Source organism: Physeter macrocephalus, unplaced genomic scaffold (assembly GCF_002837175.3).
Source record: "Physeter macrocephalus isolate SW-GA unplaced genomic scaffold, ASM283717v5 random_159, whole genome shotgun sequence".
NCBI lineage: Eukaryota > Metazoa > Chordata > Mammalia > Artiodactyla > Physeteridae > Physeter > Physeter macrocephalus.
This window is the reverse complement of record NW_021145452.1, coordinates 24,789-43,134: the sequence shown is the minus strand read 5'-3', so window position 1 is coordinate 43,134 and position 18,346 is coordinate 24,789. Positions and strand designations below refer to the sequence as shown.

Below are 18,346 nucleotides of genomic sequence, written 5' to 3'. Positions count from 1 at the left end.
GCTTAGATGAGAAGGAAGTGTTGATGGCGGTTTCCTGTATCCAAAGCTCGCTCCTCCTGTTCAAAGAGCTGCCAAAGTGGTCACCAGAAAATGAACGAGGAAGAGAATCTCAGCTGCAGCAAAAGAAACCAATGAGTGGGAGAGCTGAAGAGAACAAAGTTTACTTCAGTGGAATTTCATAAAAAATACATCCAGGCAGCTGCCTCCCTGCAGCTGCAAGCCTTGCCTGCCAAAAACCCTGTGGGTGTGGGAGCCCTCCGGCCACAGGTGAACCTTCTTAATCAGCAACCAAGAGCAGGGAAGCTTCAGGATTCTGGGGACCAGACACAGCACAAAGCCCCAGACCAGCGACGAAACAGTAACGGTGAGAAAGGGCCCAGGATCCGTGGGGACCGAGAGCCATGACACCCACCCAAGACCTGCTCAAAGGCTGGAGCCAGGGCTGAGGCGAGGTCAGGCTCTAAGTCCTGCACGGGGCTCCCCCTGCACAGCCAACCTCTCAGGCCAGGCTCCCCTGGGGGTGGCGAGACTTGGGGTGGAAAGTGGTGGGTGCGTTCTGTAGCTTTTCCGTCCTCTCATACCCCTAACCGTGCCTCGATGGGTGTCTGTCGCGGGTTCCCGTGCCCTGACAATTCCCGGAGCACCAACTGTGCATGCAGCAGGCTGCCTGCTCAAGCCCCTCTTCCTGGGACTACAGAGGATGCACGCAGCACCACGCCGGACCCAGCAGGAGCACCCCGGCCCGGCTGTAAGCTCCCACCCACCCGGGAGGGCTAACCCAGCCCACAGCGAAAGAGGAGTGATCCCAGTAGACGGGGGGAAAAGGGCTGCTGCCTTTACCGGCGCCCCCTCCCCGTCAGCACATCCCCCCACTGCCTGTGGGGTTGCTGGGGTCTGCTTTCCCTAGAGGCCCACGGGCTGCGACCAGCCTGTCCAGGGAGAGAACAGCCCGAGTGGTGCCTTTATAGACACGAAGATCTGAGCAGGGTGGAGTTTATAAAGTGACTGATTCAGCTGGGATTCTTCCCCCAGAGCTAGAAGCAAAGCTGCCTGAGGGATGAAACTGCTGAGAAAAGTAGAGTTTAGGGAAGGCAGGGATCCCTTCCCGCATACTTGGGGAGGAGGGATGTGATGTGGAAGGGAACATGGAGGAGTCAGATAAGGAATGTGCTTTTAGTTTTAATGTCTATTAAATAATTGGTGGGAGTAAGAACCCAGATGTGGGGACCAGACCCCTGTAAAGGCCTGATCGCAGCCTCACACTCAAGCTGCGGCCCACCCAGACGCAGGAGAGTTCTCCGGGCAGCCGGAGCGAAGGCGTGCAGGAGGGCAGCTGTTGCCCTGAGCGTGCGCCACACGGAGGAGAAACGTCCAGCTCCTTCTGACTTGGCGGGGTTGGGTCCCCGTAGACCAAGTCCTGCGTTCGCCCCGTGCTCTCCCATGGAGAACCCCCTTTGCCCTTCCGGTGGAATCCAGGCTGCTGCCGTCGGCTCTTCGTGCCCAGGACAGCTGGCCTGGAGGGAGGGGCCGGGCAACACCTCTCAGTGCCACACGGGATGGTAGATCAAGCGTTCTTCAGGAGGGCCCCTCCAGGGAAAGACCTCAGGCCACCCTTCCTGCCCTTGAGGCTAGCTGTCTGCCTTCTTCATGTTGTGGAAGAGGTTACAGAAGAGCTCGTACCAGAAGAACACAAAGCCGGTGGAGAGGGCAGCCTTCAGCAGGCTGGGGGCCAGGCCTTTGAAGCAGCCCTGCGCGCCCTCCTCTCGCAGCACCTGCCTGGCGCAATCCAGGAGGCCCTTGTAGCTTCGCACCTGGGGAGAGGAAGGGTCTCCAGTTGAGGAGAGAGGCGGTGATGGCGACACGGGTGTGAGCTCTGTTCTTTTGTCAGCACAGAGCCTGGCACATTCAAGCACCCAATAAATACTTGCTGGACAAACGAATAAATGCAAAAAAGACGGAATAAGTGAACCTCGTTCTTTCTCTTCCAGCTGGGCTAATTCAGACTTAACAGATGAAGTGCCTGGAAATCAGCACTGGACGGAGCTCCTTCCTGCCCTGGGGCTCCCACTGACGGTGGCTCTTATGGACCCAGAGAGAGCCCTGGGCCCTCTTCCCAGGGGTGCCTCTGACTGTGCGCCCATCCCTCCGGGTCCCCCTTGGGCAGTAGATCTGAACCGGCCCCTCGTTAGCTCTGAGCCTGACCAGCGTTGCCAGCCTGGCCACCTCCATTTGACCACAAACTGCTGCTAGACCCGTGTCCCCAGGGCACAGCTCTACTCAGGCCTCGCTCCCCTCCCAGAGCTCCAGTAACTCCCCATGATGACATCACAAAGAGTCAAGTCCAAGCCCCGCGGGCGTGGTGTTTGGGGCGTTTGGCCTCAGCTTCCCTCCCTGATCTGCCTTTCCCCACTGGTCCACCCTCAGTGCCCGAACACACCTCCAGCCACACCTGCTCACGCTAAAGCTCTGTGAGGAGCAGGGCCTCCCTTCTCTGTCTTGAGCTCTCACCAACTCTCCCTTTCCAAATTCAAACCATCTTTTCAAGGCAAGTTGGTAAATGGAAGAAGGAGGTTATAAAACCTGTGTGTAACCCCATTTTTGTTAAACATATGTTTATTTATGCAAAGGAATAAAACTACAACGCGTATGGACCTCGGTGGTGTTATGCTTAGTGAAATAAGTCAGAGAAAGACAAACAGCGTATGTTATCACTTTTATGTGGAATCTAAAAAATAAAACAAATGAATGGGGCTTCCCTGGTGGTGCAGTGGTTGAGAATCTGCCTGCCAATGCAGGGGACACGGGTTCAAGCCCTGGTCTGGAAAGATCCCACATGCCGCAGACCAACTAAGCCCGTGTGCCACAACTACTGAGCCTGAGCTCTAGAGCCCGCGAGCCACAACTAATGATCCCGCCTGCCACAACTACTGAAGCCTAGAGCACGTGCTCCACAACGTGTGAAGCACGCCTAGAGCCCGTGCTCCACAACAAGAGAAGCCACCGCAATAAGAAGCCCGCACACCATGACAGAGGGTAGCCCCCCACTCGCTGCAACTAGAGGAAGACCCAACGCAGCCAAAAAAAAACCCCCCAAAAATGTCATTTGATGCACAGCCCTGTGTCTCAAAAAGCTTATATAAACTGTGTCTTGACTTCTAGCAGGTGGAATAGTTCTCAGAGCTTTCTGAGATGCTCTTCCCGGGTTAAAATCCTCAAATTTGGCTGGAATAAAATTTTCCGATTCTTTCTTAGATCAACTGATTAATTTTTCATTGACACCGGGGACATGCAGGGGCTGAGAGGGCTATGGGGGTGAAAGCTGCCCAATGGACAGGAGCTGACCCAGTTCCTTCACGTGCCCAGTGAGGGGCTGGAATCAGAGCTCTCTGCAGGGGGACATCTCACCTGGCCAAAGGAGGCTCGGGCCTGCTCAAACCCTCCAACCTGCAGCCGCTTCTTGAAGAGGTCCAGGGGATACGTGAGGGTCTTGCTGATGACTCCAGCTCCACTGCCACAAAGCAGGTTTTTGAAGTTCCCTGAACCAGAGAAGTGGGATGGAGGGGAAAGATGAGAGAAATGCAATCTAGAGTAAACTTCAAGGTTATACAGTCTAATCCTCGACCAGAAAACCAAAACCTACAAGCATCCTCGATCTCAGAAGGATTTAATCCAGGAGCGAGAGAACCAGACACAACCACTTTCAGGAAGAATGACAACAGACAGGGCTTCCCTGGTGGTGCAGTGGTTAAGAATCCGCCTGCCAATGCAGGGGACATGGGTTCGGGCCCTGATCCGGGAGGATCCCACGTGCCGCGGAGCAACTAAGCCCATGAGCCACAACTACTGAGCCTGCGCTCTAGAGCCCACGAGCTACAACTACTGAGCCCACGTGTCACAACTACTGAAGCCCACGTGCCTAGAGCCCGTGCTCTACAACAAAGAGAAGCCACCGCAATGAAAAGCCCGCGCACCGCAAGGAAGGGTAGCCCCCGCTCGCTGCAACTAAAGAAAGCCCACGCGCAGCAACAAAGACACAACACAGCCATAAATAAATAAACAAATAAATTTTTTTTTTCAAATAAATATTTTTAAAAAAGAACCAACGCAGCCAAAAAGTTTAAAAAAAAGAATCTGCCTGCCAATGCAGGGGACACAGGTTCAGCCCGCGTCCAGGAAGATCCCACATGCCGCGGAGCACCTAAGCCCGTGCGCCACAACTACTGAGCCTGCGCTCTAGAGCCCACGAGCTACAACTACTGAGCCCACGTGTCACAACTACTGAAGCCCACGTGCCTAGAGCCCGTGCTCTACAACAAAGAGAAGCCACCGCAATGAAAAGCCCGCGCACCGCAAGGAAGGGTAGCCCCCGCTCGCTGCAACTAAAGAAAGCCCACGCGCAGCAACAAAGACACAACACAGCCATAAATAAATAAACAAATAAATTTTTTTTTTCAAATAAATATTTTTAAAAAAGAACCAACGCAGCCAAAAAGTTTAAAAAAAAGAATCTGCCTGCCAATGCAGGGGACACAGGTTCAGCCCGCGTCCAGGAAGATCCCACATGCCGCGGAGCACCTAAGCCCGTGCGCCACAACTACTGAGCCTGCGCTCTAGAGCCCGCGAGCCACAACTACTGAAGCCCGCATGCCTAGAGCCCATGCTCTGCAACAAGAGATGCCACCGCAATGAGAAGCCCGCGCACCGCAACAAAGAGTAGCCCCCGCTCTCTGCAACTAGAGAAAGCCCGCGCGCAGCAACGAAGACCCGACGCAGCCAAAAATAAATAAATAAAATTTTTTAAAAAAGGAACGACAATGGACTGCTGATCGGACAGGCTGGTGGCAGAAGGGGTGTGCCTTTAACAGTAATCACCCCAGCTGGAGGCAATAATGGCCTGCAAGCTCTGCCATGCGACTCAGTTCAAGGCTTGGGAGGGAACAGGATGCCCATCCCCCTCCCCAGAGTCCCCAGACGAAAACCAAACCAAACACATAAGCAAAACCAGGCTGTTTGCAAGTTGGACCTTTGACAAAAATGAAAACCACGACCGGTAGTTGGAAATAACAGTGGCAAGAGCCGAAAGAAATAAAGTCATCTGTGAGTGAATGGATTTGTTTTGTTGGCTGTATTACAGAGCTAGGGGTTCAGAGATCTGTGGTGTCTTAGCTTCTGCAGGAAAACTTTATCTCCTACCTGATTCAGAAAGAGATGCTATGGCTTGGGAGTGGGGTGGAGTGGGACCCAGATTCCCTTTCCCGAGAGGCCGGTCTCACCGTTTTTCTTTCCTTCGGCTGGCATGGCCCACTCATACACATGCTTCAAGGAGCTGTAGAAGGAGAACTGGAACCCGGCGTAGGGGAAGATGGCGATCAAGGTGGGGTTCAAGCCTCTGTAGAAGACCAAGGGGCCTTCGGTCCTGTACATGGTCACCACGGCATTTCGCAGGGTTTTATAGACCTGGACACCACACATGCAATGATAAGCGATGTCGTTTCAGCCTGAGAACCCAGCCCACCAGGTATATTTCCCCTTGTCCAGAAACCAGCTACTAGGAGCATTACTTCTCCTGCCAGGAGGACAGAGAAAATGCTGGACAAAAATTCCAAGGGTGGGACTGTCTGGCAGCTCCCCTTCTAGCTATTTACATGACTGAGATATGCCAAGGAGTGCACAAAAGTATGCGGAACCTCAAAGGGTGTGAAGTCCACCCTTGGGTGATCGGTTATATAAATTATGGCACACCTGTTCAAAAGAACATAGTGTAGCAATTACAACAGGAAAATGCAATCTAGAGGATCGATAGGGAAGACTCCCCCAAATATACAGTTAAGTGAACCCAGCAGGACATGAAGAGCAGGCATAGTGTCTGTGGAGGAAACAAACTGTATGCAGAGACTATCCCCCACAAGGATACACAAGAAAGGAGGAACAGTAACATTATTACCTCCACGGCGGGAGACAAGGGGACAGGGGAGGGACGGGGGAAGAAGGAGATTCGCTATTACCATTTTATGCTCTTTGCATTTTCTGCCATGTGCACATACTTAACCTTTCTGAAACCACCAACAGGTGACCTTTATGCACGAAGAGCGACTGATTTTTTTAGTGCCTTCTATTTGCCATATATTCTTTGCAGTGGACCAGAGGGGCTGACTCTGCCTGGCTGTGGGTGCGGGAAGCACTGTACTGACAAGAGGGTGACCAAGGGGAAGTCTGTACTGAGCAGGGACGGTACACACTTGGCTCCCAGATGCTGGCAGCCACATTGAAGGCTTTTGCCCTGGGGACTTGCATGACAGGGCCGGGCCTCAGAGGAAGGCCATCGGGCAACAAGCCTGCCCACGTGCCAGAGTCCCACTCTGCTTTCTGTGTCCCCTCTTAACACCAATCTGGCAGCCAAGAGTCACCAGACATTTGAGGAAAGCCTCCTCCAAAACAGAGGCCAAAATGACTGATGAGGGGCAGGAGAAGTCATTTGGAAGGAAGAGACAGTATAGATAGCAGAAGAAAACTACAGAAAAAAGAAACCACCCACGAAATTTTAACTAATATCCTGAGACCACAGAGAAGGCATCACCTTCATGATAAAAGCAGAGGGTCAGAGAAAGACAAATATCATATGATATCGCTTATATGTGGAATCTAAAAAAAATGGTACAAATGAACTTATTTACAAAACAGAGATAGAGGGCTCCCCTGGTGGCGCAGTGGTTGAGAGTCCGCCTGCCGATGCAGGGGACATGAGCCATGGCCGCTGAGCCTGCGCGTCCGGAGCCTGTGCTCCGCAACGGGAGGGGCCACGACAGTGAGAGGCCCGCGTACCGCAAAAAAAAAAAAACAAAACAGAAATAGAGTCACAGATGTAGAAAACATACGGTTACCACGGAGGAAAGGTGGGGGGAGGGATAAACTGGGAGATTGGGATTGACATATACACACTACTATATATAAAATAGATAATAAGGACTGACTGCATAGCACAGGGAACTCTACTCAATACTCTGTAATGATCTATATGGGAAAAGAATTTTTAAAAGAGTGGATATATGTATATGTGTAACTGATTCACTTTGCTGTACAGCAGAAACTAACACAACATTGTAAACCAACTATACTCCAATAAAAATTAATTTAAAAAATTTAAAAATTAAAAAAAATAAAAGCAGAGGATCTATTTTAAAAAGAGGTAAGATTCAGACAAGAAAAAGCTCATGAGAGAAAATCTTTGTGACTCTGAGTTGGGCAAAGGTTTCTTAGGTAAAACACCAAAAGCAAAATCCATAAAAGAACAAACTGATAAATGGAACTTCATCAAAATTAAAAACATCTGCTCTTCAAAAGATACTGTAAGGAAAGGAAAAGACAGCCACAGACTCAGAAAATATTTGTAAAATAAAAACAACAAACCACCCAACACAAAAATGGACAATCTGAACAGATACTTCACCAAAGAAGGTATATAGATGGCAAATAAGCACATAAAAGGATGCTCAACATTAAAGAAATTTAAATTAACCACGATGAGATACCACTATTCACACCATCTAGAATGGTTAAAATTTAAAATACAAAGCGGATAATACTAAGTATTAGTGAGGATAAGGAGCAGTGAGACCTGCTGGTGGGAAGGCAAAACGGCACAGCCGTGCAGGGGACAGCTTGCCTTTTCTTATACAATGAAACACTCCTTACCGTACAACCAGCAATCCCACCCCTAGGAATCTACCCAAGAGAAATGAAATGTTCACACAATAACCTGTCTGTGAATGTTTATAGTGGCTTTATTCATAACACCCCAAACTGGAGAACAACCCCAAAGTCTCTGAACTAATAAACCACAACCCTTCCACACAATGGAATATGACTCAGCAATAAAAAGGAGCCAAGTACTCACAGGCACCCCACGGACACATCTCAAATGCACCTACCAAGTGAAGGGAGCCAACTCAAACGACTACACAGGGCATAATTCCATTTATGTAACATTCTGGAAAAGGCAGAACTTCAGACAGAAAACAGACCAGTGGTTACCGAAGGCTGGAGGTGGGGAGGGCCAAACTACAAAGGGCAGGAGGAAATCAGGGGGTGATGGAACTTTTGTTTTATATCTTGATTGTGGTAGTGGTTACGTGACTGTACGCATTTGTCGAAAGTCACAGAACTGTACGCTAAAAAGAGTGGATTTTACTGTGCATGTAAGTTATGCTTTAATAAACCTGACTAAAACAAACAAACCAAAGACAGTTCTTAGGAACCAACATACGTTGGCAGACGTTGTTTAAACTCAATAGAGGGCCCAAATGATAAAAGTAAGGAAACCTCCCAGAATGGTAAATAAAAGATAAGTCAATCAGAGGATCAATCCAGGATGTCTAGTGTCCAACTGACACGAATTCTAGAAAGAAAGAAAAAGAAAAAAACAGAGGGCAGGCAATTGTGAATAAATAATTCAAGACCATTTTCCAGGCATGAAGAACATGTGTCCAGACTAAAGGACCCAGGAAGTGCCCATCACAATGAAGGAAAGAGACCGGCCCTGGGGCACTCCACTGGTAAATTTCTAGAATGCCAGGGATCAAGAAAAGATCCTGAGGGACTTCCCCGGTGGTCCAGTGGTTAAGACGCCACGCTTCCACTGCAGGGGGCGTGGGTTCGAGCCCTGGTTGGGGAACTAAGATCCCATGTGCCGCATGGTGGGGACACAAAAAAGTTAAAAAAAAAAAAAGGAAAGATCCTGAAAGTTCCCAAGAGGGCGAAGTGGATGGCTTCATATAAAGGGTTAGTCATCAGGATGGTTCTGGACGCCTCTTCAGCAATACTGAGAGCTACCTAGAATTCTACACCCATATCATCAGTTAAGTGTCAGGGGAAAATAAAGGCATTTTCTATCAGGCTGCTGTAAGGAAGCTATACCTCAGGATGTGCTCCACCAAAAGGAGGGACTAATCAAGAAAGAGAAGACATGGGCTCCTACGTGAGAATTCCTAAGAGAATAGCTGGCCATAGTCCTGGAGCAAACAGTCCAGATTGAAGCCATTGGGTGAAGGGTTCAAGGGTGGGGGGCTCTAGGAGGTGCTCCATAAAAACATGGGACTGATGACCACAGGCTCACCCTATCGGGAGATTGTTTGAAAGTGAATTTGTGATAAGCATGTAGAAAGCGAAACAAATAAAATACAAAGCAATTGCCAACTTCAGGAAAGCCAAAAATACAAAAGAAAACATAATCATAATATATTTTGAGGCTCAGCAGTAACATTTACATAATCATAATAGCATAAACACTGAGTACTGATTTAGCCAAAAATCTATTAATCAGTTGTACTGCACTCAGGTGAGGAAGCACAAGCACACCCAAGCGTGATGGTAAAAGAGTTAAATCCTCATCTTCCATAGTAGTAGTCAGTAGTTAATGTCTATAATTTAAAACTGAGAAGGAAAAAAAGAAAGAGAAAGAGCATGTTACTTTGAATTAGGAAGTAAATTATGGAAGAAGCACACAAATATTAAAAGTGGTTGCCACTGGGGAATAGAATCGGGGGCGGCTGGTGTTTTTTCATTATAATTCATGAAGAACTATCTGTCTTTTTAACCTTTATACACCTTATAGATTATTTATTTATTTATTTATTTATGGCTGTGTTGGGTCTTCGTTGCTGCGTGCAGGCTTTCTCTAGTTGCGGCGAGCGGGGGCTACTCTTCACTGCGGTGCGCGGGCTTCTCATTGCGGTGGCTTCTCTTGTTGCAGAGCACGGGCTCTAGGTGCGCAGGCTTCAGTAGTTGTGGCGCACGGGCTCAGCAGTTGTGGTTCGCGGGCTCTAGAGAGCAGGCTCAGTGGTTGTGGCACATGGGCTTAGTTGCTCCATGGCATGTGGGATCTTCCCGGACCAGGGCTCGAACCCGTGTCCCCTGCACTGGCAGGTGGGTTCTTAACCCCTGCGCCACCAGGGAAGCCCAGATTATTGATTTTTTAAGAAATGTGAGGATTTACACTATGGATGCTACAAGTCTAAAGAAGGTGGAGAGTTTTGCAATTTTTAAATAAATCTTTTCCCCTCACTTTCACACACAATGTTCCAGCCATTCCAGAATCTAGAATCCAACATCTCAATTGTCTAAGCCTAAGAAGAAATATGCTATTCTTTTCTTAATGATGTTTTCCCTTTTTTCTTCTCATCGACTTGTACTAAAGGTTGGAAAGTAACAGAAGAGGATTATAGCACACGCAGAACAGGGAACCTGAAGGACTGTCACCAGCCATTCTTCCATCCCAGCAGCCACCATGTTGCTGAGGTCTGTCCCCTCTATAAACATCCTTCCCCTCCATTTCTCTACCCCGTTCCTAGGACCCCTCATCTCATTTCTCCACCAGGGCAGTCACCCCAAACCTCTATTTTCCACTGCAGTGTCACACAGTGACCCAGCTCTCATGCCCCATACGTTTTCTTCTAGACTGTTCCTGGGGCACTTTGCATTTCTGAACCAAAAAATTTATCAGAATGCCTCCTAAACAAAAGAGGTCCCCCCAACCCGGGATCTCCACCCCAGGCAACAGAAAAAACTGGCAGAGCTGAAACCACAGTTATTCTTAGCTGGTCCCAGATCGAGTTCTTAAGCAAAACGTCGTTCGCCACCAACAGTAGCCTACGCTGTTCTCACGTGTGTCCAGGAAACAGAGTATGGTGGGCGGGGGGTGGGGGTGGGGTGGGGGGGGCGGGGGATGGTGCGTCTATTTGAGGGTTTAATCCCTTGCTTTCACTCAGTCAGCTCTTCCTTGAGTCTGACTCAATGATCCCATTTCCTCCAATCCATTCTTTCTGGAAACCAAAACCTCCCTCCCAATAATACAGCGATAGGATCTCAAGTCTCACTTTCCCAGACGCCTTCCCCATCCCGATTTGGTATTTCCTGTCTCCCCTGCAGGTTCTGTGTCCCCCGCGAGGTTGTGAGCACCTTGCCCGGTGCCAAGCACCATCACGGGTTTCAGAAACAGGCTGAAGGATGGCCTGAAAACCCCAGGCCCCGCCCCCCGCTTTGTTCCCTCTAAGGAAAACAGCCCCCACCCTGGGACGCCCTTCACCCCTTGGGCGCCCCCTCTCTGGCCCGGCCACTCACCCTGGGCTCACCCTGAGCTGCAAAGCGGGTGCGTAGCACGTCCACAGGATGCACGGCGAGGGTGGCCACACAGGCAGACAGGCCGCCACACACAAAATGCACGGAGAAGTCTCGGGCATCGTGCACGCCGGCCCTGTGCACCAGCTCGGTGAGCACTTCAAACGACAAAAACTGCAAGAGTGCGTGACAGTGTCATGGAAAACACCCCCCGGACGCACCCGTGACCCAGGCGGGGCCTTATCCTAGGGACCAGGAGATACTCTTCTTGAGCAGGGACAGAATAAAATAAACATATAACTGCAAAGCTCAGATGCCCTTTCATACTCTGAGCAGAGCCAAATACCCAAGGGTTAAGAAAATATATGAGAAAATTTTTATGTCAGAAAATTCGACTTGGGGGACCTCCCTGGTGGTCCAGTGGCTAGGACTCCGCACTCCCAATGCAGGGAGCCCAGGTTCAATCCCTAGTCAGGGAACTAGATCCCACATGGTGCAACTAAAAAAAAAAGATCCTGCATGCTGCAACTAAGACCCCGACGCAGCCAAATAAATAAATAAACATTTAAAAAAAAAAAAAGAAAGAAAGAAAAAGAAAATTCTACTCGGGAATTCCCTGGCAGTCCAGTGGTTAGGACTCGGTGTTCTCACTGCCGTGGCCCCGGTTTCAATCCCTGGTCGGGGAACTACGATCCCGCAAGCTGCATGGCGAGGCCAAAAAAAAGAAAGAATAAAAAAGAAAATTCTACTCATCACTCAGTTTTCTGAGAACTGGGAAAAGATGGCCATTATCTGACTCTAGGCTGGGGACCCCTTTAATGCAGCTGGCAGCAGCCCTGTTTGAGAAACATTCTGCCCTGGAGCTGAAATTCCATCGGAAGAATTCCACATATTCCATAATCTGTGGTGTAAGCCCTCCTTGGGCTCAGATCCTTCTCCAGCCAACTCAGGATGGCTTGGGGTCCTGAGAGCACACGTTGCTGCATTTACCCATCAGGATGCAACAGCTGTGTGCTGGGCGCAGAGGTGGCACGGCAGGGGCATGTGACCTGAGCAATCGCTGTGATGTCATACGAAGAGCAGGCAGGGACTGCTCTGCCACTTTCTAGCTAGTGACATTGGCTGGACTAATTACTTAAGCTCTCTCTGCCTCAGTCTTCTCATCTGTAAAATAAGGATGACAACAGAACCTACCAGAGGACTGCTGGAAGGTGGCAGATGCGAAGTGCTTCACCCAGGGCCTGGCCCCCTATGAGCACTGTGCGGGGTTGGCTATTTCCATCACCACTACTGCGCGGCCACAGACTAGACGCCATGGGGTAAACTGGCGCTCGGCCGAACAAACGCATGAGCAGGAGTCCAGAAGCCTGGATCCTAATCCCAGCCTCGCCACCTACAAGCTGTGTGGCCTCGGGCAGCTCATTCAACCTCTCTGCGACCCACACAACACCTGCTCCACCTTCCTCACAGTGCTGCTGGGAAGTTCAAAGGATGCACAGACGTGAACAATGCTATTTTGAAAAATGAAAAGCATTTGTATTGCCATTTGCTAAGCCCCTCTGGGCTGGGTGTCAAGACAGTATCCTAGGTGCAGCACCTCATATTCAGTGGGTGCTAAGTCTCCAGGTTTGGGAGACGTGGGGAAGGGGATGCCTGTAGTACAGCTCAGTCTGACTATGTCTTCAATTTGTCAGGTAGTTTCCCAGCCAAGACGAGTGAGCAGTGTGTGACCGCCTCCTGCTGCCCTACCCCGGGCAGCCCGGGTACACGCCTCACCACCCTGGGCTCCCCCATTGGGCAATGTGACCCCAGGGGCCTGGCCGCCTCCCCTGCCACCTACTTGGACAGCTCCATAGCCTATGGAGAGAAGCTGGGCTGGGATGTGTCCTTTCCAGAATGCCGTTGGGCCCTCCTCTTGCAAAATCTGTCTCCCAGCCTGCAGGATCCCATGGTATTTCGCGTTGGGGTCACTGCGAGAAAGGCGCTCAATCTGAAGCTAGGAATCAAGATGAGAATGGTCACGATGATGGGGGCGGGGCGGGGGAGGAATTTCAGAGAAGGTAACAAAGGCAACAAGGTGCTTCTCCTTGACAAAACTGCAAGCTCTAGGAACTGCTTTGGCAAAAAAGAGTGAACTTGTCCTCTGGCCCGTTACACAGAAAAAGGGGAAAAGGGTACCTGGAAACGGATCTTGATGACATCCAAGGGGCTGATCAGCACCCGAGTGACAAGTCCAGACACAGACCCAGCCACGGCCACCTCGAGATTGGAGACATTCCTGCCGTCTGCTCTGGGGTCATAGCCCACCATCCCTGCCTGCGGCCCATACAATGTCCATCAGCTTGAGGCTAAATGCAAGAGACAGGAGTAAATACCAGAGCAAGGTCTTAGGGCCCCGGCTCTAACGTCACTCCTCAGAGCGGTCCTCCCGGACCAGCCCCCCAAAGCAGCACCCACATCCCTTTGCCCTCCTTAGCCTGCTTTATTCTTCTTTAGAGCATTTATATACCAGACATTGGTTCCATACATTTGCTTCTTGTCTCTCTCCCCCATTAGGATTCGAGCCCATGAAAACACGGCGTTGGTCTCATTCATCCATCCTGCAACTCCGGTGCCCGGAAGAGAGCCCACCACAGTACGTGCTCATAATATTTGCTGATGGAGTGAGTGAACAGGCTTGCTAGGAAACAGTTCACTTCCAGAGATCAGCTGGCTTTCCAAGACACCTGGCTTTACGGCCAGCTCCTGCCTGAGGTGAGATCCCAGGCTGCATTAGCGTGAGGGCAGAGCCTCAAGCTGAGCGCAGAGGGGGAACCTCAGACACACGGACTCCAGGAATGGGACCTGGGATTCTCTAACAAGCCGCCATGATCCACAGGGCCCCGAGCCCTGCTGCACCTCCCTTCTCCATTCTTTGCACACACCGCAGGCCTGCCAACAGCACTGGAGCTGAGTTACGCTGCGAAATGATACAGGCCCACCTCTTCAACCTCACCCTGGGCCACGGTTCAGTCTCTTCAGCCAGGGTGGGCTCAGTGCTTCTGAGCAGTTCCTAGAAAACGTTGTTCACGTTCCTATCTACCGGCCCATCCCTGGACCTACTGTTCCCATGTCTGAAATGCAGCCCCACTCTTCCCTAGACTGGTTCCTCTCACCTTCCCGGGCTCAGCTAAAGAGCATCCCCTCCAAAAGATGTACTCATGTCCTTTCTAGCATTCACAGTACTTGTTAAGGCGCTGTCCTCCCCGCCCACAGGAGGTAGGCTCCATACAGGTAGGGACTCAGCCTAGTTACAGTGGTATCTCCAGAGACCAGCACGGTGCCTGGCATGCCCCAAAGGCTCTAAAAACAATGACTGAATAAATGATTAAAAACCAAGTAACTGGGACTTCCCTGGTGGTGCAGTGGTTAAGAATCCTCCTGCCAATGCAGGGGACACAGGTTCGAGCCCTGGTCCGGAAAGATCCCACATGCCGCGGAGCAGCTAAGCCCGCGTGCTGCAACTACTGAAGCCCATGCGCCTAGAGCCCGTGCTCTGCAACAAGAGAAGCCACCGCAATGAGAAGCCCGCGCACCACAACGAAGAGTAGCCCCCACTCCCCGCAACTAGAGAAAGCCCGTGCGCAGCAATGAAGACCCAATGCAGCCAGAAAAAAAAAACCCCAAAAAACAAGTAACTTAGAGATTATAAAAATAATAATGACTTTGCAGAAAGAGAGAGAAGAGAGACAGAGGGAAAAGAACCCATCATCTTAACACTTTTTACTTCACATATTCCCTTCTGGTTTTTTTCCAGTACATGGCTTTTAAAATGCAAAATGTCATAAGCATGATTCCATGTTGCTACAAGACCTTCACAAATATCACTGTAAACGGCTAGATCATATTACATTGAGTAGCTGTGTCATAATTTTTTGGGCACTGGGGTTTTTTAGAAACTAAATATTTAAAAAATATCTAATTCCAGGGACTTCCCTGGCGGTCCAGTGGTTAAGTCTCCATGCTTCCACTGCAGGGGGCACGTTCGATCCCTGTTTGGGGAACTAAGATCCCACATGCCATGCAGTATGGCCAAAAAACCCCAAAAATCTAATTCCATTTTTATCTAGAGCCGACCTCAACACTAATGACATTTTAGAATGGAGAATTCTTTGTAGTTGGGGGCTGTCCTGAGCATTGTAGGATGTTTAGCAGCACCCCCGGTCTCTACCCACCAGATGCCAGTATCCCCACGCTCCCCTTGTGACAATCAAAAATGTCTCCAGACTTTGACAAATGCCTCTTGGGGTGCAAAACTGCCCCTGATTGAGAACCGTTGCTCTAAAGAAATACTAGAATGTGTGTGTAAAATGTCATGCGTTGCATCACTATTTATAAAACTGGATATAATGCAAATGATTATAAATAGAGGGATGGACACTAAGTCCCTCCATGCAATGGGATGCCATGCAGCCATTAAAAGAATGAGCGGACTTCCCTGGTGGCGCAGTGGTTAAGAATCGACCTGCCAATGCAGGGGACACAGGTTTGACCCCTGGGCGGGGAAGATCTCACATGATGTGGAGCCCGTGCGCCACAACTACTGAGCCTGAGCTCTAGAGCCCTCAAGCCACAACTACTGAAGTCTGTGCGCCCTAGAGCCCGCGTGCCACAACTACTGAGCCCACGTGCTCAGTAGAATACTGAAGCCTGTGTGCCTAGAGCCCGTGCTCCACAACAAGAAAAGACACAGCAATGAGAAGCCTGCACACCGTAACGAAGAGTAGCCCCCGCTTGCCACAATAGAGAAAGCCCGCGTGCAGCAACGAAGACCCAACACAGTCAAAAGTTTAAAAAAAGATTTAAAAAAAAAAAAAGAATGAGCCAGAGCTAAACACACACTGGAAAAGACGTCCACAATTAACTAAAACATGAAAAAAGCAGGTTTCAGAAGAGTATGTCTAGTGTAACCCCACTTTTGCAAAAGAAAAACAGCAAGACCTACATACACCCTCAACAGTCGTATAAAGCATAGCAGGAAAGTCTATAAGGACACACACCAACAGGTAAGGTTGGTAAGGTTACCTTTGGGGGTAGGGTTGGCAAGGGAAGAGGGAAGGCAGATCTCCTCCCCCCTACTTTATTTTTTTTTTTTCCACGCCTCGTGGCATGTGGGATCTTAGTTCCCCAACCAGGGATCGAACCCGGGCCCCCTGCAGTGGAAGCACCGCGTCCTAACCACCAGACCGCCAGGGAATTCCCTCCCTTTTTCTTTACACAATTCTACGTTGCTTGACTTCATTATGGACCCCCCAAACCGCAATTAAAAGTAAATATAAAATGATTTTAGAAGAGACCTCAGAATTAACCTAGTTCTTGAATACCTTTAGTAACAGGGAAATCAGGGCCCACACAGTGACACCTTCACCCCATTGTTTCTTTTTCTCCTCTCACCCTCCCTGGAACCCTGTCCGCACCATTCCCTCAGCCCCAAGCCCTCACTTTTCTGAAACTACCAAAATAGCACTCCAATTCATCCTTAAAATTAACAACACATTTCCATGGGGCTCGATCGGCAAAGTATTGTAAAATAACATTTATTGAAAGTCTAATGGGGGCATTCCCTGGTGGTCCAGTGGTTAGACTCGGCACTTTCACTGCTGGGGCCTAGGTTCGATCACTGGTCAGGGAACTAAGATCCCGCAAACCACGCAGCACAGCCATAAAAAAAAAAAAAGAGAGAAAAAAGTCTAATGGTATGAAATCTCCCGACTCCCACCAGGAATGTGCCCATTCCTCGGTAACTTCTCCCCAGACCCTCAAAGGAGTCTCGATCTCGGCTTTCCCATCAGCTTCTCTGTGACATTAACTCAAGCTGCTACTCCCCAGGCACCTGTGAGGAGCAGTTTAAACGTAAGGCAGGTGATTGAGAGGCAAAGCCTCTCCGGAGGTTGCCCAGAGACTGCTCAGGTCACACTGAGCAGTGTCACATCCCGACTGTCAGGGAGGGAAGGAGGCATTTCTACAAATAAGCATCTCTGCATAGCTGGAGATAACCTTAAACCTCAGATCAAGAAGCCTGAGTCAAAATTCTGTCTCTCTCATGTACCTGGGGCAGGTTTATTTCACCTAGGCTCAGTTTTTTTCTTCTGGAAAATGGGAATGATGGCGACCCTGCCTAGCCAGATTCCTGGGAGGATCACACGAGATACTACTATATGTGATAAGCTCTGTCAAAAAGGTAAAAGTCCTTATACACGTGAAAGGTCTTGTTAAATATAATTCAGTAGTGGCCTTACTTTTTCTGCTTGTTCAAAATTTCCTTCTTGTACCAAAAAGCCTTGATATTTATCTAGAGACAAAATAAACATGAAATATGATTATATGCATGATATAATAAAGTATCCAGAAGATAGGGGGCCGCTGGTGTGAGTGGCAGGGGGGCTGGGGGGTGTGTGTGTGAGCCTGCCGTGCCACCCCTGTTTTTACTGCGGAAGTCCCTGGGGTTCAGGTATGCAGGTACCCCGCGGTGAGCATGTGTGCCCGTGAGCCCACGTGCTCAGCTGAGGGTCTCTGCAGATGTCTCCGCGTGTGGACACAAGTGTCCACGTGTGCTCCAGGACATGTTTTTTCTCCCCGAGTCCGAGAAAACGCCCACAAGGTGGGCACCCGCATGAACAGGTGCCCCGGGTGTGTCCAGGCTTTTGCTTCCTGCGTCCCTGAAGATGCTTCTCAGATCAGACGCGACACGTGTGGGTACGGTCCCCGCCCCCGCGTGAGTACCTGCGCGTGTAGGCGCCCCCGGGCAGCGGGGGTGCAGCTCCCCGAGCTGAGTGCCAGGAGGGCGGAGGCAGAGGTCACTCACCCGGCTCCGAAGGGGCGGCCCGGCTTCCCGAACTCTTCTCTCCCTCCCTCCTCACGCAATCTAACGGCAAAACTTAACTGCACTTGGCAGTAACTGACGGGCTTGTGGGCCAATCACCGCGCAGCTTCCGACAGACGCTGGACCAACGGTTGTACAGTAGTCACCCGACCAACGCCTATTGCAAGGGGTCGCTAGGTAGTGTAGTCCTCCGCTACTGAGGCCGTCCCCCTACGAGGCGCAGAGCCTGCTGGGAGATGTAGTCCCTCGGCGCGCACATGCGCAAATGTTACCCACGCGTTGAAAGGAGGGTCCCGAAGCCAGGCTGCGCCGTTGGAGGTCGCCGCGCTGAGTGGCGTGTGCCTTGGATCAGATTGCTGGCGGGCGGAAGTT

The 18,346-nt window shown here is 50.2% G+C and overlaps 1 protein-coding gene across 4 annotated transcripts; it reads right to left on the bottom strand.

The window, feature by feature from the left end:
* Positions 1–362: 362 nt before the first annotated feature.
* Positions 363–18,049, bottom strand: SLC25A19 (solute carrier family 25 member 19). 4 transcript variants are annotated; one of them, XM_007099738.3, is made up of 8 exons: positions 17,957–18,049; positions 17,391–17,443; positions 13,291–13,460; positions 12,953–13,108; positions 11,127–11,270; positions 5,274–5,457; positions 3,406–3,536; positions 363–1,927 (listed from the first exon to the last, which is right to left on the bottom strand). In XM_007099738.3, exons 3-8 carry the CDS (start codon positions 13,420–13,422, stop codon positions 1,715–1,717), a joined length of 960 nt encoding a protein of 319 aa, XP_007099800.1. In that variant the 5' UTR covers positions 13,423–13,460; positions 17,391–17,443; positions 17,957–18,049; the 3' UTR covers positions 363–1,714. The 4 variants fall into 4 exon arrangements, with proteins under 4 accessions (XP_007099800.1, XP_028340171.1, XP_007099801.1 ...); XM_028484370.2 differs by having other exon boundaries at positions 11,116–11,286; positions 17,957–18,046; XM_007099739.4 differs by having other exon boundaries at positions 363–1,811; positions 11,116–11,286; positions 17,957–18,042.
* Between the last annotated feature and the right edge of the window lie 297 nt (positions 18,050–18,346).